The following is a 21500-nucleotide window of genomic DNA, read 5'->3' as shown; positions in this document are numbered from 1 at the left end:
GTCAATAACTCTACCTCATTATTGCATAGGATGAAGCAACTTCATCCTTGTCAATCAACCAAACCTCCTGCTGTAGATCCCCCATCTCTGAAGACAGGTTGCTTCCTGGAAGCCGTAAACGTCGAGAAAATGAAACCTATAGATCTGAAATAAGTTAAATTGGAAAAATGTTGAGGTATGGAGCAAGCATAGAAGGTACAAGTAGCCACAAATTGTATTGTATACGAGAAATATAACAAATATCAGGATATGTCAATTTCTTACTGAAACATGAAAGCGGCTGGTGTCAACTACAATGCCTTTGGCAACTGCCAGACGCCCTGATTTTGTGCTGAGTATCTAAAGCAAATTAGAACACAAATTATAAACAAGGACTAATATAGATATCCTCTAAACTTGTCCATTGCAGACAAGAATATCTCATTCATACATAGAAATAAGAGAACATATTTCTACTAATAAAAGAAAAATAATTGTAAAAAGTGTGAAACTTAGAGTGAGAGAGAGAAAAGGAGGAGAAAAAGGCAAAAAACAGAAAAGGAGGCAGAAGCTCTGAATGAGTTGCATTGAGGGTCGTGTACAACCCCTAATGCTATTTATTAGGTTTAGATAACAAATTACAGAAATAACAAAAATGCCCCTCTTACATAAAAATCACTTGTTCCCTTATAACTCCCATTTTAGTCTACCTATCACTATAAAAATTTGTACATAGATTAAATCAAACATGCTGAATAAGATAGTGTCATAATATAAATTATCCGATCATGTAAAATGACCAAAATACCCTTGAACTAATTTTCTCACACTCCCCCTCAAGTTTGAGAATATATATCCATGAGGCCCAACTTGCCACATAAGGTCACAAATTCACATTTTCTTAATGCATTTGAAAACACGTCTCCAAGTTGATCAGCTAATCAAACATACGTGGTGATCACTTCTTTCTTCATCACAGCATCTTTGACAAAATGGCAATCCACCTTTGTGTTTTGTCCTCTTATGAAAAACTAGATTGCTGGCATTAAATATAGTGGCTTGGTTATCACAAAACATAGTCACAACTTCCTTCTAATAAAAGTCTTAACTCCCTAGATACCGATCTCACCCACATGAACTCGCTAACAGTATGTATTCCGCTTTTGTTCTGGATCTAGCTACCCCATTCTTACTCTTCCAATTGATTAAGTTGCCACCCAGAAAGTCTCAGTAGCATGTAGTTAATTTTCTGTCTTGCTTTGACCCCAACGTAGTCTACATCAGAGAAAACCACAATTTTCAAGTGACCATTATTTTTAAAGAAAAGACCTTTCCCTGGTACTCCCTTGAGATATCTCAAGATCCTCTAAACAGCTTTGAGATGGACCTTCCGTGGGTGTTCAATAAACTGCCTTACTACAGTCAAGGCAAAAGATATATCTAGGCGCGTAACAGTGGCATATATAAGCTTCCCAACCAATTCATATATAATGTTTTATCATTCAATTCTACACTTTGGCCATCGTGCAAATTGTGTCCAACTTCCATCGGAGTATCTACCGATTTAGCTCCCAATAGTCCATACTCATATGGCATATCAGTTATATACTTTCTTTGAGATCACACCAGTCCTTTCTTACTTCTTGCAACTTCGACACCCAAGAAATATTTCAATGCCTCCAAGTCTTGAGTTTGGAAGTGAGTAGCAAGTAGCCTTTTAACTTCTTCAACTTTAGGGGTATCACTACCAAACAATATAATATCATCCACATATAAAAGCAAAACTATGATCCCCGAAGGCCTTTTCATATCAAACAATGAATGATTACAATGGCTCCTAGAGAAGCTCAAAGACATCACTATTTGGCTAAAATTTTCAAACCAAGCACAAGGCCTTTGTTTCAGGATATAGATAGTTTTCTTGAGTTTGCATACCTTGTGCATCTCCCCCTGAGCAACATACTACGGTGGTTGCTCCACGTAGGCTTATTCTTCAAGGTCACCATACAAGAAACATTCTTTATGTCTAACTGGAATAAGGGTCACCCTTAAGTAACAGTAATAGATACTAGAATGCGTACTGAGGACAGTCGAGCAACTGAAGAAAGTGTTTCAAACATATCTACACCATAAGTTTGTGTGTATCCTTTGGCCACCAGACAAGCTTTATACCTCTCAACCGAGCCATCAACTTTGTATTTGACTGTATACACCTATCTACATCCAACCACTGCAACACTTGAAGGTTCCTCACTCTAACAAAACAACCATCTCAACATTTATGGCTTGCTTCCACTATGGAAAGGGCATAGCTTCCTGCACTGAAGAAGGAATAGGGCAACCAGAAATAGACAATGCAAAATTTTTGTAGTTGTTAGACAAATGATCATGTCACACAATGAGACAACGGATAACAAGTACCTTTATTTTAATTGACAATCAGGTTCAACAAAATATTACACTCCACAAGCAACATAACCCATATGTAAGAGTCTATGATCATCCATGTTAAAGTAGGATTTATTCCTCCCAAAATGACTAGCTGAAGTCAAGAGACTACTTTCCAACTAAGAGACTACTAATAAGCATAAGAGATTTCCAGCCCAAACCAGTTTGGGACCATTCTCCCTTACACAAAAAACTCACTCTCAGCTAATTAAATTGAGATGTGGAGCAAATGTACAACTAATGATCGATGGACTTTGTTACCCACCAAGACATGGAGAACATACATACAAGAACCATAGGCCATAAAGAACAAACACAAAGCCCACTAAGAACACAAACATGAGCTTGAGATGGCTTTAATACCATATTAAAGTAATGTGGATTCCTCCCAAAAACACCTACTTCCCCTAAATTATGTAATGAACTGCTTTGTATGACAATTAAATGTACAGTTCTATACCAATAATTTAATTTATTGCTGAATAAATTGAGCTTCACTAATTATTTTATGTGAAATTACTCAGCATTAGAAAGTACAACTCCTTCCTTCTTAAAGAAATCCATATGAACTTAAGTAGCACGTTTATGAAACAATATACCTCATAAATATACTACTTGACTATTTATAAAAAAAACCATTAAAATTTTTCAAAATTAGGTCCAAGTAGATTCCAAAATGACTAACCAAAGTTAACGGCATTTTCTTAACTGATAACCATATTACTTTCCCTAATACCCTGATATTAACCAATGTTGGATTATTCTCACTAACAACCCCCTTTCATGTCCAGTTCACAAATGGACAACGACGTGAGACGTGAACGACACAAACTAGGCCCAACAAAGAAGACATTTTGTTCTAATATCATGTTAAAATTGGGTTCAGGTCCAACCCAAAATGATTAGTCAAACTTAAGAGGTATAATCTCAACTAATAACAAAATGACTTTTACTCATATTAACCCATGTGGGATTTTTCCCACTAACAAAGCTCTATAAGAAGATCTATATAGTGCAGTTTAAGTTCTCTAAGACACCAAAGGAACCAACAAAAAGGAGCAAATAATGGGAAAGGTAATAAAACTAAGCACAAAGATAATACCACATAATCTCCTTGCTTTAGCAAACAGTCAACATCGCTTGCTGGAGTTGAGTGAGCTTTTGCATGGTTTTCATCTTGTACTTTTGAATCAAAGATAAGCAGATCTTGCCGCACAAAACGATAAATGAAACGTCCAGTACTTGTGGATCCATTTAATATGGTTTTATTAGATAGATCCAAAACAAAATAAGAAAGACTACCAGGTCTATGCTCTGTCTTTAAAGATGAGTCCCATATTTCTTTCTTAGTGACCTACAATTGAAAGCAATGATGATCAATAGATGCCATTTAGATACGTTTTAATTTGTATGTTGTGTGAATGCACACAAGCAAGCACACATGTATGTGTATGAGATGAAGAGAAGGAGAGAACAAGAGGGATACCTGAGATTCTTTAGCCTCCAAATCTATTAGCCTATCCCATTGATGAAGGAAATCACAATGACTTGAGGTTAAGTGTTCAACATATGTATTAAACAGATCACCAAGTCCACTAGTTTCCATGTTGCCTCCATGAGCCTAGAAGTAAAACAAAAACAAAATTCATTAGTTATGACCGTCAAAATCTAATTGGGTTGGCAAATGTCATGCCAAAAATGTGAAATGATAGTGTTTAAATTGGATCACAGTGCATCTCAAATGACTAAGCAAAGTTATGAGATCTCTTCCAAATTAATAAGAAAAGGATCATTCCAAGGCTAAGACAATGTGTGACTATTCTCACTCTCAAAAAAATAGCCTGAGACATAGAGCACTTAAACAGCCCAGTCATAAAGTGGAGGGATTTTTCACCAACAAATACTCCCCTTTTCATCTAGGCCTAAACAAGCAATCTGGTCCAAAACATACAAAACCACCAACTTATGTGCCACATAGAACACATGCACAAGACACTAAACAAAAACATAAGGATCTTGGTTTGTCAGATGTCAAAGTCAAGTTCTAGTCCACCTTAAAATGATTAGCCGAAGTCAGGAGGCCTTTTTTCCCAATTGATAAGCATAGGATCTTTCCAACTCCATAACAACCTGGGACTATTCCTCAAAAGAAATATCACTCAAACAATTAGTCTGAGACAACAGGAGTACAACCACGGAGCTGTAGAACCTTTTACCCACCAACAGATACAAAATATCATATTGACTACATTTGACAATTTAACATTCGAAGATCTGAGCCAACAAATTGAAGGGAACACATCCAAATAAATTAGTAAAATTCTTGAGCAAAATACTAAGGACTTGCAAACCTGGGAAAGATTAAGTACCTTGTGTAAAACTGTACAAGCATTAATGTGGCGACAGCTTTTGCACATGCTTGGATTCTACAATACCAAAACCCAAATCATCATATGCTAATTAAGTCGGACCAAGAAAAAATACATGGTCTCCTCATGAAGCAATGCCATACACGTAACATCGAAGGCAAAAGCTGCAATTTTGTAGCCTTTAAAATGTCAATGGCCAGTTCATTACGACGCATGATTAATCCAACCAAGTCAGATCGCTGAACTGCAATTCCCTATGCAAAACAGGATCATTTCCACAATTAGTTTTATGAAACATGGAACTGATTTGAAAACATTTTTGTCATTACCCGTGTTTGATCTGTGTAGAGATAGTAAATAAGTCCAGAGTCAACATCCTTCATGTATCTACAACATAATGTATCATAGTTAGACAAGTTGCAAAATGGGCAATAGAACAACCAGAAGATGAGGATGAAGATGGAAAAACAAATTCTTCCAAAGCATTTACTGACAATTAAACATAGCAGTCTCGTTGGTGTGGATAATTATTTAGAACCAAAATAACTTCAAAAGTAGACACACCTCTCTGACATTAGAAGAGTGTATAAGATCACTTGAGCACTATGTTCCATGGCAGACTGCACAAATCAAGAAAAGAGAGTGGTTATGGTTACATAAAAATTGATTCCATCAAACAATAACGATTTTTTAAATGTTGAGAAAAAATTGAGACAATGAGCACAATTACACTATTTCTCCAGTGTTACAGTCATCAAATCTGTTAGAAAATAATGTAAAGGGTAGTTTGGTAATTTCACACTGTCTGCACCTCCTAGATATAGCCTTATCTTATTTAGCATGATTGAGAGTTTATGTAGTTTGAGTTTCATATAATTAGGAGGGGTCAAATAAGAGCTCAAGTGAGCAAGGGTGTAGTTGTCTTTGTACCTATTGTTTCACTTAAACTATATATAAGGGTTAGGGGTCGATTTGAACCCTAACCATGAGAGCCTCTCTTGCTCTCTTTCACTCCCTCTCTTCTTCTCACTTCCCTTCCACTTCTTTTCTCTCTCAACCTTCTTTTTTTTTATGAGAAGTGTGAATTTATTGGAAGAAAAGGAACAAAGTACAAACTGGGGGGGTGACATGGGTCCAAGTACACATTTGGGCTTGAAAAGCACCTCCTGAAGAGATTGTCGACAGTAAGAATCTTCCCTTTAATAGCCATCCATATAAAAAATTTGATTTTGCTCGATGCAAAAAGCTCCCATGTAGCAGCGGCATCGCGCTTAGGGGGGTTGGTCGTCCAACCTCTGATGTGAGAGTATGTAGTGGCCACCGAGAAGAGGCCGCTCTTGTTCGGCTTCCAAACAATCTTGTTTGGAATGCTTTCCCGAACCACAATAGGGGCAAGATTATCAAGAAAGTCCCAAGACCTGTTGTGCCAAATATCCGCAATAAGGGCGTCTTGCCTAGAAGTGATGGTAAAGCAAGAACTAAAGGCCTCCAAAAGGGGTTTGTTCCCCCCCACCATGCATCGCACCAAAAAATAAGTCTCTACCCATTACCCGCATAGAAAGAGGTGACACTCTTGAAGAAAGGGAGCAGGGGAAGGAGAGATTTCCTTATGGGGGATAGGCGCCAGTGTCTCCCCCCCTTCAAACCACCTAGGACATGGGCATTGTAACTTGTAGGCCACCATGGGTTTCCAACAAGAAGCTCTTTGAGTATTAAAGTTCCAAATCCACTTGAGGAGGAGAGCATGGTTCATTTCTTTTGTGGGGCGAACACCAAGCCCACCAAGTATTCGAGGCAAGTAGCAAGTAGCGCAACTTCTTACAGTTAAAATCGACCAAATTTCGGCTCACTTTCCTCAAGTCTTGTTTGGTTGGGCTGCCAAACTATTTATTATCATTCATGCACTGTCCGGCCTCAGTTTGCAACAGGATTGATGCCATCCATCGACGTTTTCTCTGGAGAGGATCAAAGGACACCTTCAAATACCATTTGGTGAGTTGGAAGGATATTTGTTTGCCCCGAAATCAGGGTGGTTTAGGCATTCGGCTTACGAAGGAGATGAACAATGCCCTTTTGCTCAAATGGATTTGGAACTTCAACATCAAGCATAACAACCTATGGGGTGATATGGTTAGGTTCTATCTTCAACCTTCAGGTGCCTGGTGGAGGGAGGATGGCGCTACTCGGCTCCTATCCCCAACATGGAAATCAATTCAAAAGCTCCTCCAAATATTCAGAGATGCAACTTCCTTTCACACAGTCAATGGAAGGACCCTCCTCTTTTGGTCAGATGAATGGTGTCGCCCTCGCCCCCTCTCCGAGGATTTCCCGAGGCTCTCTAGAGTGACGAGGAACCTCTCTTGCTCAGTGGCTGATTCTTGGAGAGATCGCTCATGGAGTCTTACGTTTCGCCGAGGATTAAATGATGAGGAAACTATTGCTTTTTGCTCTCTCCTCTCCAGACTCAGCAGCACTACTATTCGTGAGCATGCAGTTGATAAACTGACATGGAAGCCCAGCATTAATGGCCGATTCACAGTTACATCTGTCTATTCTCACATTAGAAAACAAGATTACAGCATACATGAGCACAAGGCAAACCTGGCATGGAAGCTCTCAGCGCCTAATAAAATCAAATTCTTCGTGTGGACGGCCATCAGGGAACAGGTCCTCACCTCTGACAACCTCCACAAAAGAGGTTACACCGCCCCCGATCGCACTTGCCCCCTTTGTGGTGTGTGTGATGAGACAGTCCAGCATGTTCTCTTACATTGCGCCTTTTCATGGCTAGTCTGGATGAAGACATTTCAAAAGATTGGTCTTCAAATGGAGCTACATCAGGACCTTTTTGGCACCTTTGAGATGGTTATGGGGATACAACTTCCTAAGTTGGGCAAGATAATTCTCTTGGCATGCCTTGCGCATGTCCCATGGTGTATATAGCTAGAGCAAAACAACCGGAGATTCAACTCCAAGGCTACCAACCCAGATAATGTAGCTTATCAAGCAGTGTGCCTTATCTCGAGCTAGCTACATTCTAGGAAGGAGTTTGCTTTTCTATCGGGCGTCTCCCTTCGAGAAAATTGGGGTTTGATAGTGCACATGGCAAGCCCCCGTAGGAATCCAATTATGGCCACTTGGGATCCTTCCCCTTACGACTGCATCAAACTCAATTTTGATGGCAGTGCATTTGGCTGTCCTGGGCCGGCTGGAGTTGGTGATGTTTTCAGAGACAGCAGTGGAGACCCTATTCTATCCTATGCAAGGTCAGTGGTTATTGCTGATTCAAATACTGCTGAAGTGGGTGCTCTTCTGTTCGGCCTCCAAATCTTTAAAGAGCGGCTCCATGGCAAGTTGATTATTGAAGGCGATTCAAAGATTGTCATCAGCTGGTGTTCAAAAGAAAGTTCCCCTCCTTGGCGCCACTGGCCAATCACTGATTGTATTGCTGACATTGTGCCATCCATTCATTGTAATTGGAACCTCGTTCCTAGATCAGCCAATTCTTTGGCTAATAAATTGGCAAAATTCGGAACCTCTCAGCAATCTCTCATTGTTTGGGAAGGCTTCCCCTCGTGTAATCTGCTCGTTTGAGCTCTCTTAATAAAACTTAGCATCATTTCAAAAAAAAAAAAAAAAAAATCAACCAAATTTCCAGCCCACTCCCTTTCAAGTAATGAAATCCTAACACAAACTCATTGTCTCTAAACTTCTAAACTGCCTATTTTTATAGCACTCACTACAGTTGCCAAAACATTTGGCTGAATAACTAACAATAGTGCAATCAGCTGGAACACTATTTCTGCTACAATAACAATCTAACTGCAGGAAGACACGTATTGAGACATGAAAATAAGTATGACATAACATGGATTTTATAATATTTGATGTTGTCTCAGCTAGAGTAAATACTCCTAAGATTCTTATAATCTTTTAGACGTGTCAGTCATTGATCAACATGCAAAATAGATCAAATCAAGATCAAGATACTAAAGGGCCAAAGGCATTGATAAAATCAAGCATAAAATAGATTAGCAATCTCCTTTAGTTTACAGAGCATTTTTAAGAAAGGTCCTCAATTTTAATGATAAAAAACGACACAAAAAAATACAAAGGAATAAATGGACTCTAAATCTAATTCAGATTTCCTCACGAAATTCTGAAAACATGACTTGCCTGACCACTGGTTCCTTTCCCAGTCTTAAATTCCAATGGCATGATTTTCTCGTGGGATCCTTCATTATCTGAAGTTATATTTACTCTGACAGAAGCATCAATTATTCCTTTCAATCCATACCTTGGAGCCCATGCCATCTCTTCAATATCAATAACCTGCAAATTCAGTTCAATGGAGTGTCAAATAAGACGTGCACATCCAAAACAATGTTCCTCTTTACATAGAAAACAGGTATCATTGCAGCATAAACAACTGCTGTCAGCAAAACATTAATTTATTGAACAAAAGCATAAAATGGGATGGCATTTACATGAGAGCTATGTCTGTCGCAGAGAGATATACACATACATGCAACTCAATATAGGTTATAATCATAAATTTACTCCATGCCTCCTTTGATCTGTCAGATCTGACACGCTTTTGTTCAGGATGACAGCAGACATGGATGAATATATTAAATACTGCACAAGCATTCCAAGATGGATTTTTATCTTCTTCTGCAGTTTGAGGAGCCAGTTCAGTTGAGGTGGTTGAATTACTCTCCAAATTTGATGATACATATATTCAAGCTACTGGTCCAGATAAACCAATTTGGTTTACCCCCAGGTCATTTCACTACTGCCTCTCTTTATAATCTCCTCCTTGTGGAATCCAGTAACTCATTCTTGAGTGGGCCTCCTTGGCGTAGAAATTACTTGGTCCCTCCAAAGCTGTCCACTTCAGATGAGTTTTGCACCCACATAAGATACTCATCATGGAGCTTCAAAGAGGAGGACGCCTGATGAAGAACAGCCCATGCAAATTGTTGAGTGGGAAGAGATAATTAAGGGCAGTCTTGTAATTCTGAGTTCAATTTTATATGTTCCTCTTCATATGCATTGAATCCGGGGAAGTTTACACAGATTACTTACAATAGCTTTATTTGCTTTGTGTAGAAGGCTATTTGTCTTTTAGTCCTGTTTTGTACTTAAGAGGGAGAACGGTTGATTAATACCCTAACCAGTGATTAATGAAAGTTAAAGCAGGTTGTTCTCCAGCTTCTCTTTCTCATCCTTTCTTCTTTGAACTGTAATCTCTCAATTCTACTTAAAACAATGTAATACCGAAGAAGAATCAATTACACTGCCCCATCACCTTTCTAGAATGGGATGCAACTTCCAGAAAATTTTGGATCCAATCAGCAGGCCAACCTCCAACCAAGAACTGTTATTCCAAAGCTTAACATAAGACCTTCCTGACTCTGGGCAGATCCCACGGAAGATTGCCATGACTGCGTGCCAATGCCTATGGATAAAGAGACACAAGAAGATTCAATGGATCATCTAGCTTTAGAGGCACTATGATTCAAAGTATATGAAAAAGTATAAAATTGAAGAGTGTAGAGAGAAAAATTGAGAGGGAGAAGGAGCGAGAGGGATGGGAGGAGAGAGTTCAGGAATGACTCGTTGGGAGTCGTGCTCGACCCCCAACCACTTTATAACTAAGTGATAAATAACTACAAGTTTGCCCTTATTCTCTTACAAATCACTTAAGCCCCAATATCTCCCAATATACCTACTCAAATTACACCAAACTTGAACTAGAGACAGACGACTCATTGGGAGTCGTGCTCGACCCCCAACTTCTTTATAACTTAAGTAATGAATAATTACAAGGTTGCCCTTATTCTCTTACAAATCACTTAAGCCCTTATATCTCCCAATATACTTACTCAAATTACACCAAACTTGAACTAGAGACAGATCTAAACATACTGAATCATGTAGTATCTACTCTACATACTACAATCAATGTAAAAAGACCAAACTACTCTTCAGCTATTTTTCTCACATTTTCCCTCTCAAGTTGGAGCATATATATCTATGAGTCCTAGCTTGTTACAAAAAAATTCAGATTCGCATTTACCCAGATGCTTAGTAAACACATCTCCAATTTGTTCACCAGATCGGACATATGGAGTAACAATTCCTTCTTCATCACAGCATCTAGGATGAAATAACAATCCACTTCAATACGGTTTGCCCTCTCATGGAACATAGATTCCCAGCAAAAATTATGATTGCTTGCTTATCACAGTAAATAGTCATAGGCTGATCCCTTTGTAGATTCAATTCTCAAACCACAAATCTCATCCACGTCAATTCGTTGATCATATGAGTCATGGATCTATACTCAACTTCAACACTAGTCCGGACCATAACATTTTGGTCTTCCAGCTAATTAAATTACCTCCCAAAAACACATAATAACTAGTAGTGGATTTCCTATAAAATTTAAAGCCAACATAATCTACAGCAGAGAAAGCTTCTATTTTCAAACAATCACAAGATTTGAAAAATAATCCCTTTCCAGATGACCACTTTAGATATCTCAATAATCTTTGTGCAACTTCTAAGTGAATCTTGCAAGGCAAATCCATAAACTAACTGACCGACAGCACTCACAACAAAGGATATGTCAGGACGAGTAATTGTGACATATATGAATTTACCAATTAATTGGCGATATATCATCTTGTCCTTGAGTTTATCACACGATTCACAACGAAGGTCATGCCCAGTCTCCATGGGAATCTCCACTAGTTTGGCACCCAATAAACCATATTCATGCAACATATCTATGACATACTTCCTCGATGTCAATACAAAACCTTCCTTGTTTCTAGCCACCTCAATGACCAAGAAGTAGTTTAAGAGACCAAGATCTTTAGTCCGAAAATGTTTAAAGAGATGTACCTTTATCTCCTCAATGCCTATCACTTCACTACCTGATAGAATGATATCATTCACATATCTAGCAAGACACAATACCTGACTATCTCTTCAAGATAGAAAATGAATGGTCACAATGACTTCTAGAAAAACCAATTTACACATAACTACTTGGCTGAACTACTGACACCATGCCTGAGGGCTTTGTTTGAAATCATATATAGGCTTCTTGAGTTTGCATACCTTGTTAAGTTGCCTTGCAAGAGATTGCTCTAAGTAGACTTCTTCATCTAAGTCATCAATGATCACCCCTGATTAACAGCTACAAATATAAAGATCCACACAGAAGATAACCTCGCAACTAGAGAGAAGGATTCAAACACGTCAACACCATATGTCTAAGTATATACCTTGACTACCACCCGAGTTTTGTACCTCTCAATGAATTCATCCACCGTATATTTCATTGTATATACCTGACAACATTCAACCACCTAAGCACTAAAAGGATGGGCATAATTGAACTAGAGACATATCTAAACATGCTGAACAATGTAGTATCTACTCTAGAGACTACAGTCAATGTAAAAAGACCAAACTACCCTTCAGCTGTTTTTCTTATAGTATATATTTTATCTTGAGCCAGCACATACACACTTTCCTAGCTCCAACATCCATCAACATTGAAAGCTTTCCTCCAACAAGACTATCCCCATGGATATCTCCAAAGGATATTTGGCTTAAATTAGACTTCGAAGGAATCCATTGGGCAACCAAGGGCCGCCCCAGAACCAATGGAGTGATCCACAATCACCTAATCAGAGTCTTACTGGTTTTCTCTGGTCCCTTGGTTAATGCAACTTTACAAAAGCAGAAATCTGAGCACAATTGCAAGGAATTGAGCTCTATTGACAGAAATTCAGTTCCCATTGATAATAGAAAGAGATTCAGGCAATGTTATGAGCTGGATGTTCATAAATTCCTCAACCCCTTTGAGGCTCATAAGCATTTGATTGAAATTGTAGATTTTGAGGTCATCTTAACGTTCATTGGCAAGCATACTCTTAGGGTTGCCCATAATATTGCTGACTGACTCGCTAAAGAGGGTGTTTCTGAGCAATCTGTGGTGCTGGGCATTTTTTGACTATTTTATTCAAGGCTTGAGGCTTAAGGCTTGAGGAAATCCCTCTCCTTCCAAATTTGTAATTTGATTTTTCTTTCAAGTAAACAAAAGCTAAAGTAAGCACTTTCAAAAGAAAAAAAAAAATAGAGCTAAAGTATGCCATCTTTAAAGACAAATAAAAAAAGTAGTGCACAAGTATGCCACCAGAGAGCTAAACAACTTGTCATATGAAGCATTACCTCAGTTATGCAGAGGTTCTTCTGCCCACCACTCAAACCAAATTCAGTAGAGCCAGCTTTGGTTTCCTGTAGCAAATTCATAAAGAGGCCATGAGCTAGCTATATATTTGGCAGACAGAAAAATGTATGACTAAGAAGATAACTTTTCCACACATCATCAAGGTAACCAAAAGCAGTAAACGCATTTGCACACCATTCCAACAGTAAGAACACAAAAACATAACTTTCAGAATTGTTAACTCTTCATGATTTAGTGAGAAGGAAACCAGAAATAAGAAACTAAAAAAGAAGTTGATCTTTAGAGTGGAAGTGTCATGGAGCTAAAGAAACAGGGAAAAGAAAATCTCCAAGAGAGAAGAGAGAAGAGAGGTCGTCCAGAATTCCGAATTAGACCCTTCTTCCTCTAATTAAAGTCAATACCACAAAAGTATGGGATTGGGCATCCGGCCTACAAAAGAAATGAACAAAGCTCTTATGCTCAAATGGATTTGGAATTTTAACAACAAGCATAACAGTTTATGGAAGAATATGGTGAAATTCTACCTTCAGTTTTCGGGTGCATGGTGGAGAGAGGGTGGCGCTACTCGCCTCCTATCCCCGATATGGAAATCAGTTTTCAAGCTCCTTCCAGTATTCAAATATGCTACCACATTTCACACGGGCAACGGAAGGACCTTTCTCTTCTGGTCGGATGAATGGTGTGGCCCCCGATCTCTCTCAAAGGACTTTCCGGGGCTACATAGGGTGGCAAACAATCTCTCTTGCTCTGTGGCTGATTCATGGAGTGATCACTCGTGGAGTCTTCAGTTTCGTCGGGGATTAAATGATGAGGAATCGTTGGCTTTTTATTTTCACCTTACTAAACTCAGCAGTACTATTATCCGGGAGCACTCGGTTGATAAGATGATTTGGAAGCCCGGTAACAATGGCCGATTCACTGCCACTTCGGCTTACTCTCATATCAGAAAGCAAGACTTTAGTCCTCATGAGCACAAGGCAAATCTGGCTTGGAAACTCTCAATGCCAAGCAAAATCAAGTTCTTCGTCTGGTCAGCAATCAGGGAACAGATTCTTACTTCAGACAACCTTCACAGAAGAGGCTTCACTGCCCCCGATCTTTCTTGTCCCCTTTGCGATGAGTGTGAAGAGACAGTCCAGCATGTCCTCTTACACTGGATTTCGTGGCAAGTTTGGATGAAGATATTTCAGAAAATCGGGCTCCAACTGGAGCTACATCAGGACCTCTTTAGCACCTTTGAGATGGTTTGAGGGATTCTCCTTCCTCGGCTGGGCAAGTTAATTCTTTCAGTCTGTCTTGCGCATGTTCCATGGTACATTTGGCTCGAGCGGAACAACCAAGGATTCAATTCCAAAGCTAGTACCCCAGACAACGCAACTTCTCATGTTGTCGGCCTCATCTCGAGTTGGCTTCATACAAAGAAGGATTTTGCCACTCTTTCAGGGGTTTCCCTTAGGGAAAATTGGAATTTGATTGCTCACATGTCTGGCCCTAGCAGAGCTCCTAGAATGGCTATCTAGGATCCTCCTCCTTGTGACTGCAAAAAGCTGAATTTTGATGGTAATGCTATTGGATGTCCTGGTCCAGCAGGAACAGGTGGTATATTCAGAGGTCACAATGGAGACCCCATTCTTTCTTATGCTGGTCCGGTGGGCATTGTCGATTCTAATACTGCTAAAGTTAGTGCTCTACTGTTCGGCCTCCAAATCTTCAGAGATCGTCTCCATGGCAAGTTAATCATTGAAGGCGACTCGAAGATGGTTATTAGTTGGCGTTCCAAAGACAGCCTCCCCCTTTGGCGCCACTGGTCCATCACTGATAGTATTGCTAACATTGTACCTTCTTTGCATTGTAATTGGAATCATTCCTAGATTAGCCAACTCTTTGGCTGATAAATTGGCTAAATTCGGAACTTCCCAACAATCTCTCATTGTATGAGAAAGATTCCCTCCTTTGTAATTTGCTCTTTTGAGCTTTTGTCTTAATAAAAATAAGCATCATTTCAAAAAAAAAAAAAAAACCACAAAACTATGCAAAATTTGAACATAATAAATAGGATAAAAATATTAAAAAGTTAAAAATCAAATTTAAAGCCCTGAACTCAAGAGGACAAGAATTATTGATCTGACCTTTAATATTTTAACACAATATGGATATGCTATCAACCATTTAGAACAGATACAATATCCTTTACCTTTGAATTCCTATAGCAGACAAGCCAATGTAGGACTTTAGGAATTGAATCAACCAGTGCAGAGTATGCCTCCTCCTCATTTACTACAGAGTTCATATAAAATTGCTTTAGTCCCAAAGTTTAAAAACAGGAAAGCCAAAACTTTGATCAATCATGGCACCTATATACACATCAAGAAAGTACATATAGAAGCATAGATAAAAGGGAGAAGCAGACAAGTATTAATAGCTAAAACAAACATGCATGAAAAAAGATAAACGTAATACAGGAAACAAGCCACCTGATTTCCTATTTTTATTTTTTTTTGAGAGGGGCGTGGTGCGAACTCGCAACTTGACACACCTAATGTAAACTGAATACCACTAGACCAAACGGCCTTAGGTACCCGATTTCCTAATTAGTTTAACATTTAAAATCTATTAGCATACCATTGGCTTAAGCATACAGGATCACGATCACATTATGGAAAGCGTTCAGGGGTCCAAAAATACTTTCCTTGCCACAATTTGATGCCATTAACAAAATGAATAGAGATAGAGACATAAATCAATGGAAATAATCGCACATAGAGAGTCATTCAAAAGATGAATCTACATATAAAAACACTGCCATGTAGGCATGGGAGAGTGAAAATGGATAGAAAGAAAGAAAGAGATGAACTTGTTATGGTCCTGGGGTTAATTACCTATGCCTTTCGATCCTAACAGGTTGGTCTTTTGGGTAGTATTGACTAGGTGCTTAACATTTGGTATCAGAGCAGGCGTAGGTTTCAGTGGTTCTGTTATGGTCCTGGGGTTAATTACCTATGTCTTTCGCTCCTAACAGGCCGGTCTTCTGGGTAGTATTGACTAGGTGCTTAACATTTGGTATCAGAGCAGGCGCTACATCCCGACTTCGAGTCCCCGCGTGCGCAGGTGGACCGCACGCCCCTGGCGGGGCGCTGTAAGGGAGTATGGGCTCCTGACCCGGTCCCCGTTGTTGTGTTAAGGCCGCCGTGGTAGTCGGCTCGGTAGGGCGGGGTGTACTGTTATGGTCCTGGGGTTAATTACCTATGCCTTTCACTCCTAACAGGCCAGTCTTTTGGGTAGTATTGGCTAGGTGTCTAACATTTTAAATGACCGGCCTGTTAGGAGCGAAGGCATAGGTAATTAACTCCAGGACCATAACAGTACACCCCGCCCTACCGAGCCGACGACCACGGCGGCCTTAACACAACAACGAGGATTGGGTCAAGAGCCCATACTCCCTTACAACGCCCCGCCAGGGGCGTGCGGTCCACCTGCACATGCGGGGACTCGAAATCAGGATGTAGCGCCTGCTCTGATACCAAATGTTAAACACCTAGTCAATACTACCCAAAAGACCGGCCTGTTAGGAGTGAAAGGCATACGTAATTAACCCCAGGACCATAACAGAACCACTGAAACCTAATTTATACAAAGAAAAACAAGACAACATATAGCAAATATAACAAGAATCCCACCTCCAGAGGCATATAAGTTCTCAATGTTTTTCTGAATCACCATCCTTGCATACTCTTCTAGAAACTCCTGTGTTGGAAGTTCCTTAAGCAGAGCTGCCTACAAAGAAATAAATATTGCAAAAGTAAACAGAACAACTTCTAATTCGATGAAATGATCAGTTCTTAAATGAACTTATAAAGCAATCTTGTGACATAAACCTGAAAGAGCTGATGAAGCAAGGTACCAATTAATGCTGCATTTGAATGTTCATTAAATCTTAGCCTCTCATCCAGGACCGCACGCCTTGAACAGGCAAAACTAGATGCAACCTACACAATTTTAAAGGGACAAGATTGTGTTAATACAGATAAGAAGGGAAAAAAATTAATAAAAAGCTCTAAAGAGTATAGAATAAGAGCCACCAAAATCTTTTAGCACATAAAACAATTGCAAAAGAATTTGTGGACCAAGATCCATTGGCATTTGCCAGTCACAGTAGCACATGTGTTACTCCTGTATGATGTAACTAAGTGTAGGCATCGATTCGGGTTTGGTGGGGAACCCAACCCAACATGACCGGAAAAAAGCGTGGATGGGTTATATTTTCACCCTACCGGGCAGGGACGGGAACGGAAAATAAATCCCGTTGGGTTTCAGATCGGGGATAGGTTTCCCCGAACACGACCGCGGAAATTTATAACTTAATGCACTACTTGTATTTTAAAATGACATGAGGTTTAATAAACAAAAGAACATAATTTCTAAACTTTAATCAGGGTATTTAAGGAATGAAATTTTTATTTGAAAACATTTTTTAAGTGGACTTTTATACCCTTTTATTTTAAAATAAAGATTGAATACTTTTCCTCCGTACAAAGAATAAAAAAAATTCATTGAGGGCATTTAGGGAAGAAAAAATTAGGCTTCGTAATTAAAGCCCAATTTTTCTTCCCCTAAATCCCGCCTTCAGCCCTAATTCCTTTCATTCTCTCCCGTTGAGTTGTCGTCTCGTCATTGACTCATCGTCTACCAGCCTTTTGTCACCATTTCATCACCGATGCTGCCAATCCAAGACATAAACGGTAAGTATTTTTTAGTAGAAATACTTAGCTACCCATGTTCGTCATCGTTTCTTATTTTTCTTTGTTTTATCTCATTCATTTTCTCATGTTGTTGCCATTTAATTGATCTTCAGGTTCTTCAGCCATCACCAATGAATCCGCTAACCAAAAGGTTAGTATTCTATCTTTTTATCTTTCGATTCTTTATCTTTTTAATCTTTGTTTTTATTTGAAAATGGTTTTTGTTAATATCGTCATTGATTTGTAATTGTTTGCCTCATAAAAAAAAATTAGTGATACGTTCATTCACTTTAATGGATTTTTTCTTAGTTGGGTTATCGTTTTGGGTAATCGGGTTTAATATGTATGTATTACGGTAATGTAGCTTGATTTTTTAGATAAGCTTAATCTTTTTCTTAGTTGGATTATCCTTTCGGGAATGGGGGAACAGAGCGAGGGTGGTAATGGAGGAACAATGCGAGGGTGGGAATGGGGGTGGGAACAGGGCAGGGGTAGGGAAGGGGTTGATTTCCCAACCCCGTTTGGTTTTTTTTCAGGGACAGGGATCGGGGATCGGGTTCGGGTTCTAGGAAACCCATCCCCGACCCGTACCCACCCCTAGATGTTATTGAATTTTCAAGTCATATGATACACATTAAAATTGATTAGCAGAATAAATGTTTGAGGTTTTCTATACTTGGATATTGACCGGAGCTTCTGTAAACAATAATTGCATTCACAATGGTTCATGTCTTGTGGGGGCACAATAGGCAATACATGTAAAGGAGCCCGTCATGGACAGGGCAAACAGATATCCATGTGCATGTGGCATGACTAACCATTCCAATAAGCAAAAACCATGGATGAAAAACATAGAAGGAATTGTGAAAGTGAAAATTTGCAAGAGAAAAGTCTTGGGGGAGATTAGGGTTTAGAAACCTCTCTTCCCTATTTAAAACTTAAACAATATTCAAACTCACAATCATGTCATTGCTCGCCTTAATTCCTAGAAATTTACTTTCTACAAGAAAACACTTCCTTAACAATACAAAAAACTAAATTAACATGAAACAACAACATCTAACATTGCTCCTCAAGCCAAAGGGTATACCTTCAGCTGGTTACAAGATACGTCTCACAATTCCCCATTTTAAGCATAAGAAAACAGAAAATACAACATCGGTCTTCAAGATCTGCAGCTTGCCATTGTTTTATGGCTTTGACTTTAGCTTGTACTTGTAAGATTCTTCGACTTAACTTCATCAACACCAATACTCTTCTCTTTCTCACGCTCAAGCTTGGGAATGCATACCAGCAATCTCCAACTTGAACATAAGAGACCCTTAAACCCTTCAACATTCAACTTCTTCTATCTCCCTCAAAATAGCATAACACCTCAAAAGTGTAATTGGACAAAAAGGACAAAAATGAACTCACAGGAAAAAAAAGTTGAAATATTTATGGGTGACAGACATAAGAAAATTTGAAATCAATAAGATACATGATTTCAACCACACATTAGAGATAACAACCACTAAGTGAACTTTCTAGAGGATTAAGACAAGGGGATCCTTTATCTCCTCTCTTATTCAAAATTGTGGCCGAGTACTTCTCTTTAATGATATATGGTGCTAGGCAAACAGGTTGGTTACACTTGGTTTCAGCACAACAGGAATTTGATATTCCTATTTTACAGTTTACTGATGATACTCTTGTTTTTTAGCACGGCACTTGTGAGGAGATTCAGAGAATTAAAGCTCTCCTTGGCTTGTTTGAATTAACTTTCGGCCAAAAGATAAATTGGCAAAAGTTTTCTATAATGGAATACAATATTGCTAATGATGTTCTGTCTTATATGGCTTCCCAAATTGGATGTTTAATGACTGATATCCCTTCTTATTTTGGACTTCCTCTTTTTGATTCAAGACCAAGAAGTCATCTTTGGAGCCCAGTTTTTGAGAAGTTGGAAAGAAGATTATCTACTTGGAAGAGTAGATTATTATCAAAGGCTGGAAGACTCATCTTATGAATTCATGCATTGCTGAAATTCCTAATTATTTCCTCTCATTCTTACCATGCCTAGTGGCTGTTAGTAGTAAAAGTGAAGCTCTAAGAGAAGGTTTCTATAGAGAGGATCGAATGAGGATTTTAAATATCACCTAGTGGGCTGAAATGATGTTTGCAAACCGATATCTTATGGAGGCTTGGGAATTTGGCTTACAAAAATGATGAATAGAGTCTTGCTTCTTGAATGGCTTTGGAAATACAATACAGCTCCTCAACTTATTTGGCAACCTATGGTTGCCACTAAGGTAGATGTTTTTGAATTCTGATGGACTCAAGGAGGAAGAAGACGGAATCTTTCCTCACTCTGGAGAGCTTTTTACCCCCTTCTCCCTCTATTTCAAAAGCAACAAGACTTTATGTGGGATGTGGGGAAAAGATTAGTTTTGGGATGACTGTCAGACTGATAAAGGTCCTTTCTGTGATAGATATGGTTTGCTCGAGAGAATAACCACCTACTGTAATGCTACTGTTTATCAAGTCTGGACAAGTAATGATTCCTGGAATTTTAATTTCAGAAGAGATCTGAATGATTTGGAAGCCAATCAGGTTTCTAATCTTATTATTGACCTTAATTTAGTCAAGATATATGGAGATAAGGAAGACAAAATGATATGGATGAGAGACAATAGTAGACGTTTTTCAGTATCTTCAGCTTATTCATATATCAGCAAATTGATTGATAATGAATCTCATGATGCAGCTGTTGTTTGGAAAACTTCTGGTCCATGAAAGATTCGTTTTTTCCTATGGAATTCTCTTTTGAATAAGATCCTAACAGTGGATAATTTGAGAATAATCAAGAGAGGAACCAATGTTTGGAAAAAATAAACTGTGTCAGTAGGGAAAATCAAGCAGGAAGAATTTTTCAAAATTCCCCATAACACACCTTGAGAAGCTAATCGGCAAAAGATAGATAAAATAAAGAGGTATTGGATTGAACCTGCTAGCAAAGTCTTCCTGAAACTATGCCAATCTAGCTTCTGTTTTGCAACAACAGCTTTAACAATGCCAGGAAAACATCATTTTCTTGCATGTCGCCTAGCTTCAGCATCTTGAATTATTGAAACTTAATGAACACCTCTCTTTAGAATGCAATTAAGCTGCCTTGGATTGATGAGAGTTGCATCATGAAGATTATAGATTTAAGACATCTATCATGTGTTCACTAGAAGCAGAACCAGTCAACAAGCCAGAGTGATGCCACAGCAACCAACTCTGAGCAGCAATAAATACAACTCCAAAAGAGCTTAATTAGCAGACTAGGGACAAAAAAAAAATTGCGAGGTGGGAGAGAGGAAAAAAGGTTCCCATTGAAAAATGAAAACCGCCAATGCAGGTGATTGGATTTGTCACAACTTCTATCTCCTATTTCCAAAGCAGAGCAAAATCAGAGGTAAAAGATTTGATGCAGAAATGACAACATTATCTTCACCATCTCCACAAAGTCTTCCCAAGAAACCCTCTGATTCCAACTGCTCAACAGTGATATGAATTGCAGAGAAGACAATTGTGGCAAGCCAACTGAAGATGACCCAAAGTGCTGAATTTTCCTCCAATTCAAAATACACTCAGACATCACAGCTAGGAATAGTAATACATTGGCATATGTTCTCAATAGGCCTTCTCTATGACCCATTCAACTGACATGTT

The 21500-nt window shown here is 38.9% G+C and overlaps 1 protein-coding gene across 1 annotated transcript in view; it reads right to left on the bottom strand.

Annotated features, from left to right (window-relative positions):
• Window positions 1–21500, bottom strand: part of LOC137948178 (DNA replication ATP-dependent helicase/nuclease JHS1) — a 47915-nt gene that overhangs the window by 15617 nt on the left and 10798 nt on the right. The window contains exons 9-21 of the mRNA XM_068794161.1: window positions 16941–17051; window positions 16743–16839; window positions 15260–15342; window positions 13047–13112; window positions 8973–9128; window positions 5361–5416; window positions 5126–5183; window positions 4940–5050; window positions 4797–4853; window positions 3914–4048; window positions 3530–3781; window positions 265–339; window positions 15–136 (exon numbers count right to left, since the gene is read on the bottom strand). Of these exons, the coding sequence (XP_068650262.1) occupies window positions 15–136; window positions 265–339; window positions 3530–3781; window positions 3914–4048; window positions 4797–4853; window positions 4940–5050; window positions 5126–5183; window positions 5361–5416; window positions 8973–9128; window positions 13047–13112; window positions 15260–15342; window positions 16743–16839; window positions 16941–17051 (1379 nt within the window). The remainder of the gene's footprint in view (window positions 1–14; window positions 137–264; window positions 340–3529; window positions 3782–3913; window positions 4049–4796; window positions 4854–4939; window positions 5051–5125; window positions 5184–5360; window positions 5417–8972; window positions 9129–13046; window positions 13113–15259; window positions 15343–16742; window positions 16840–16940; window positions 17052–21500) is intronic.

This window comes from Aristolochia californica, unplaced genomic scaffold (genome assembly GCF_029961685.1).
Source record: "Aristolochia californica isolate CCGP_79_NKW_82.1479 unplaced genomic scaffold, dmAriCali1.0.hap1 SCAF_13, whole genome shotgun sequence".
Lineage (NCBI taxonomy): Eukaryota > Viridiplantae > Streptophyta > Magnoliopsida > Piperales > Aristolochiaceae > Aristolochia > Aristolochia californica.
This window is presented reverse-complemented; position numbering and strand designations above follow the sequence as displayed.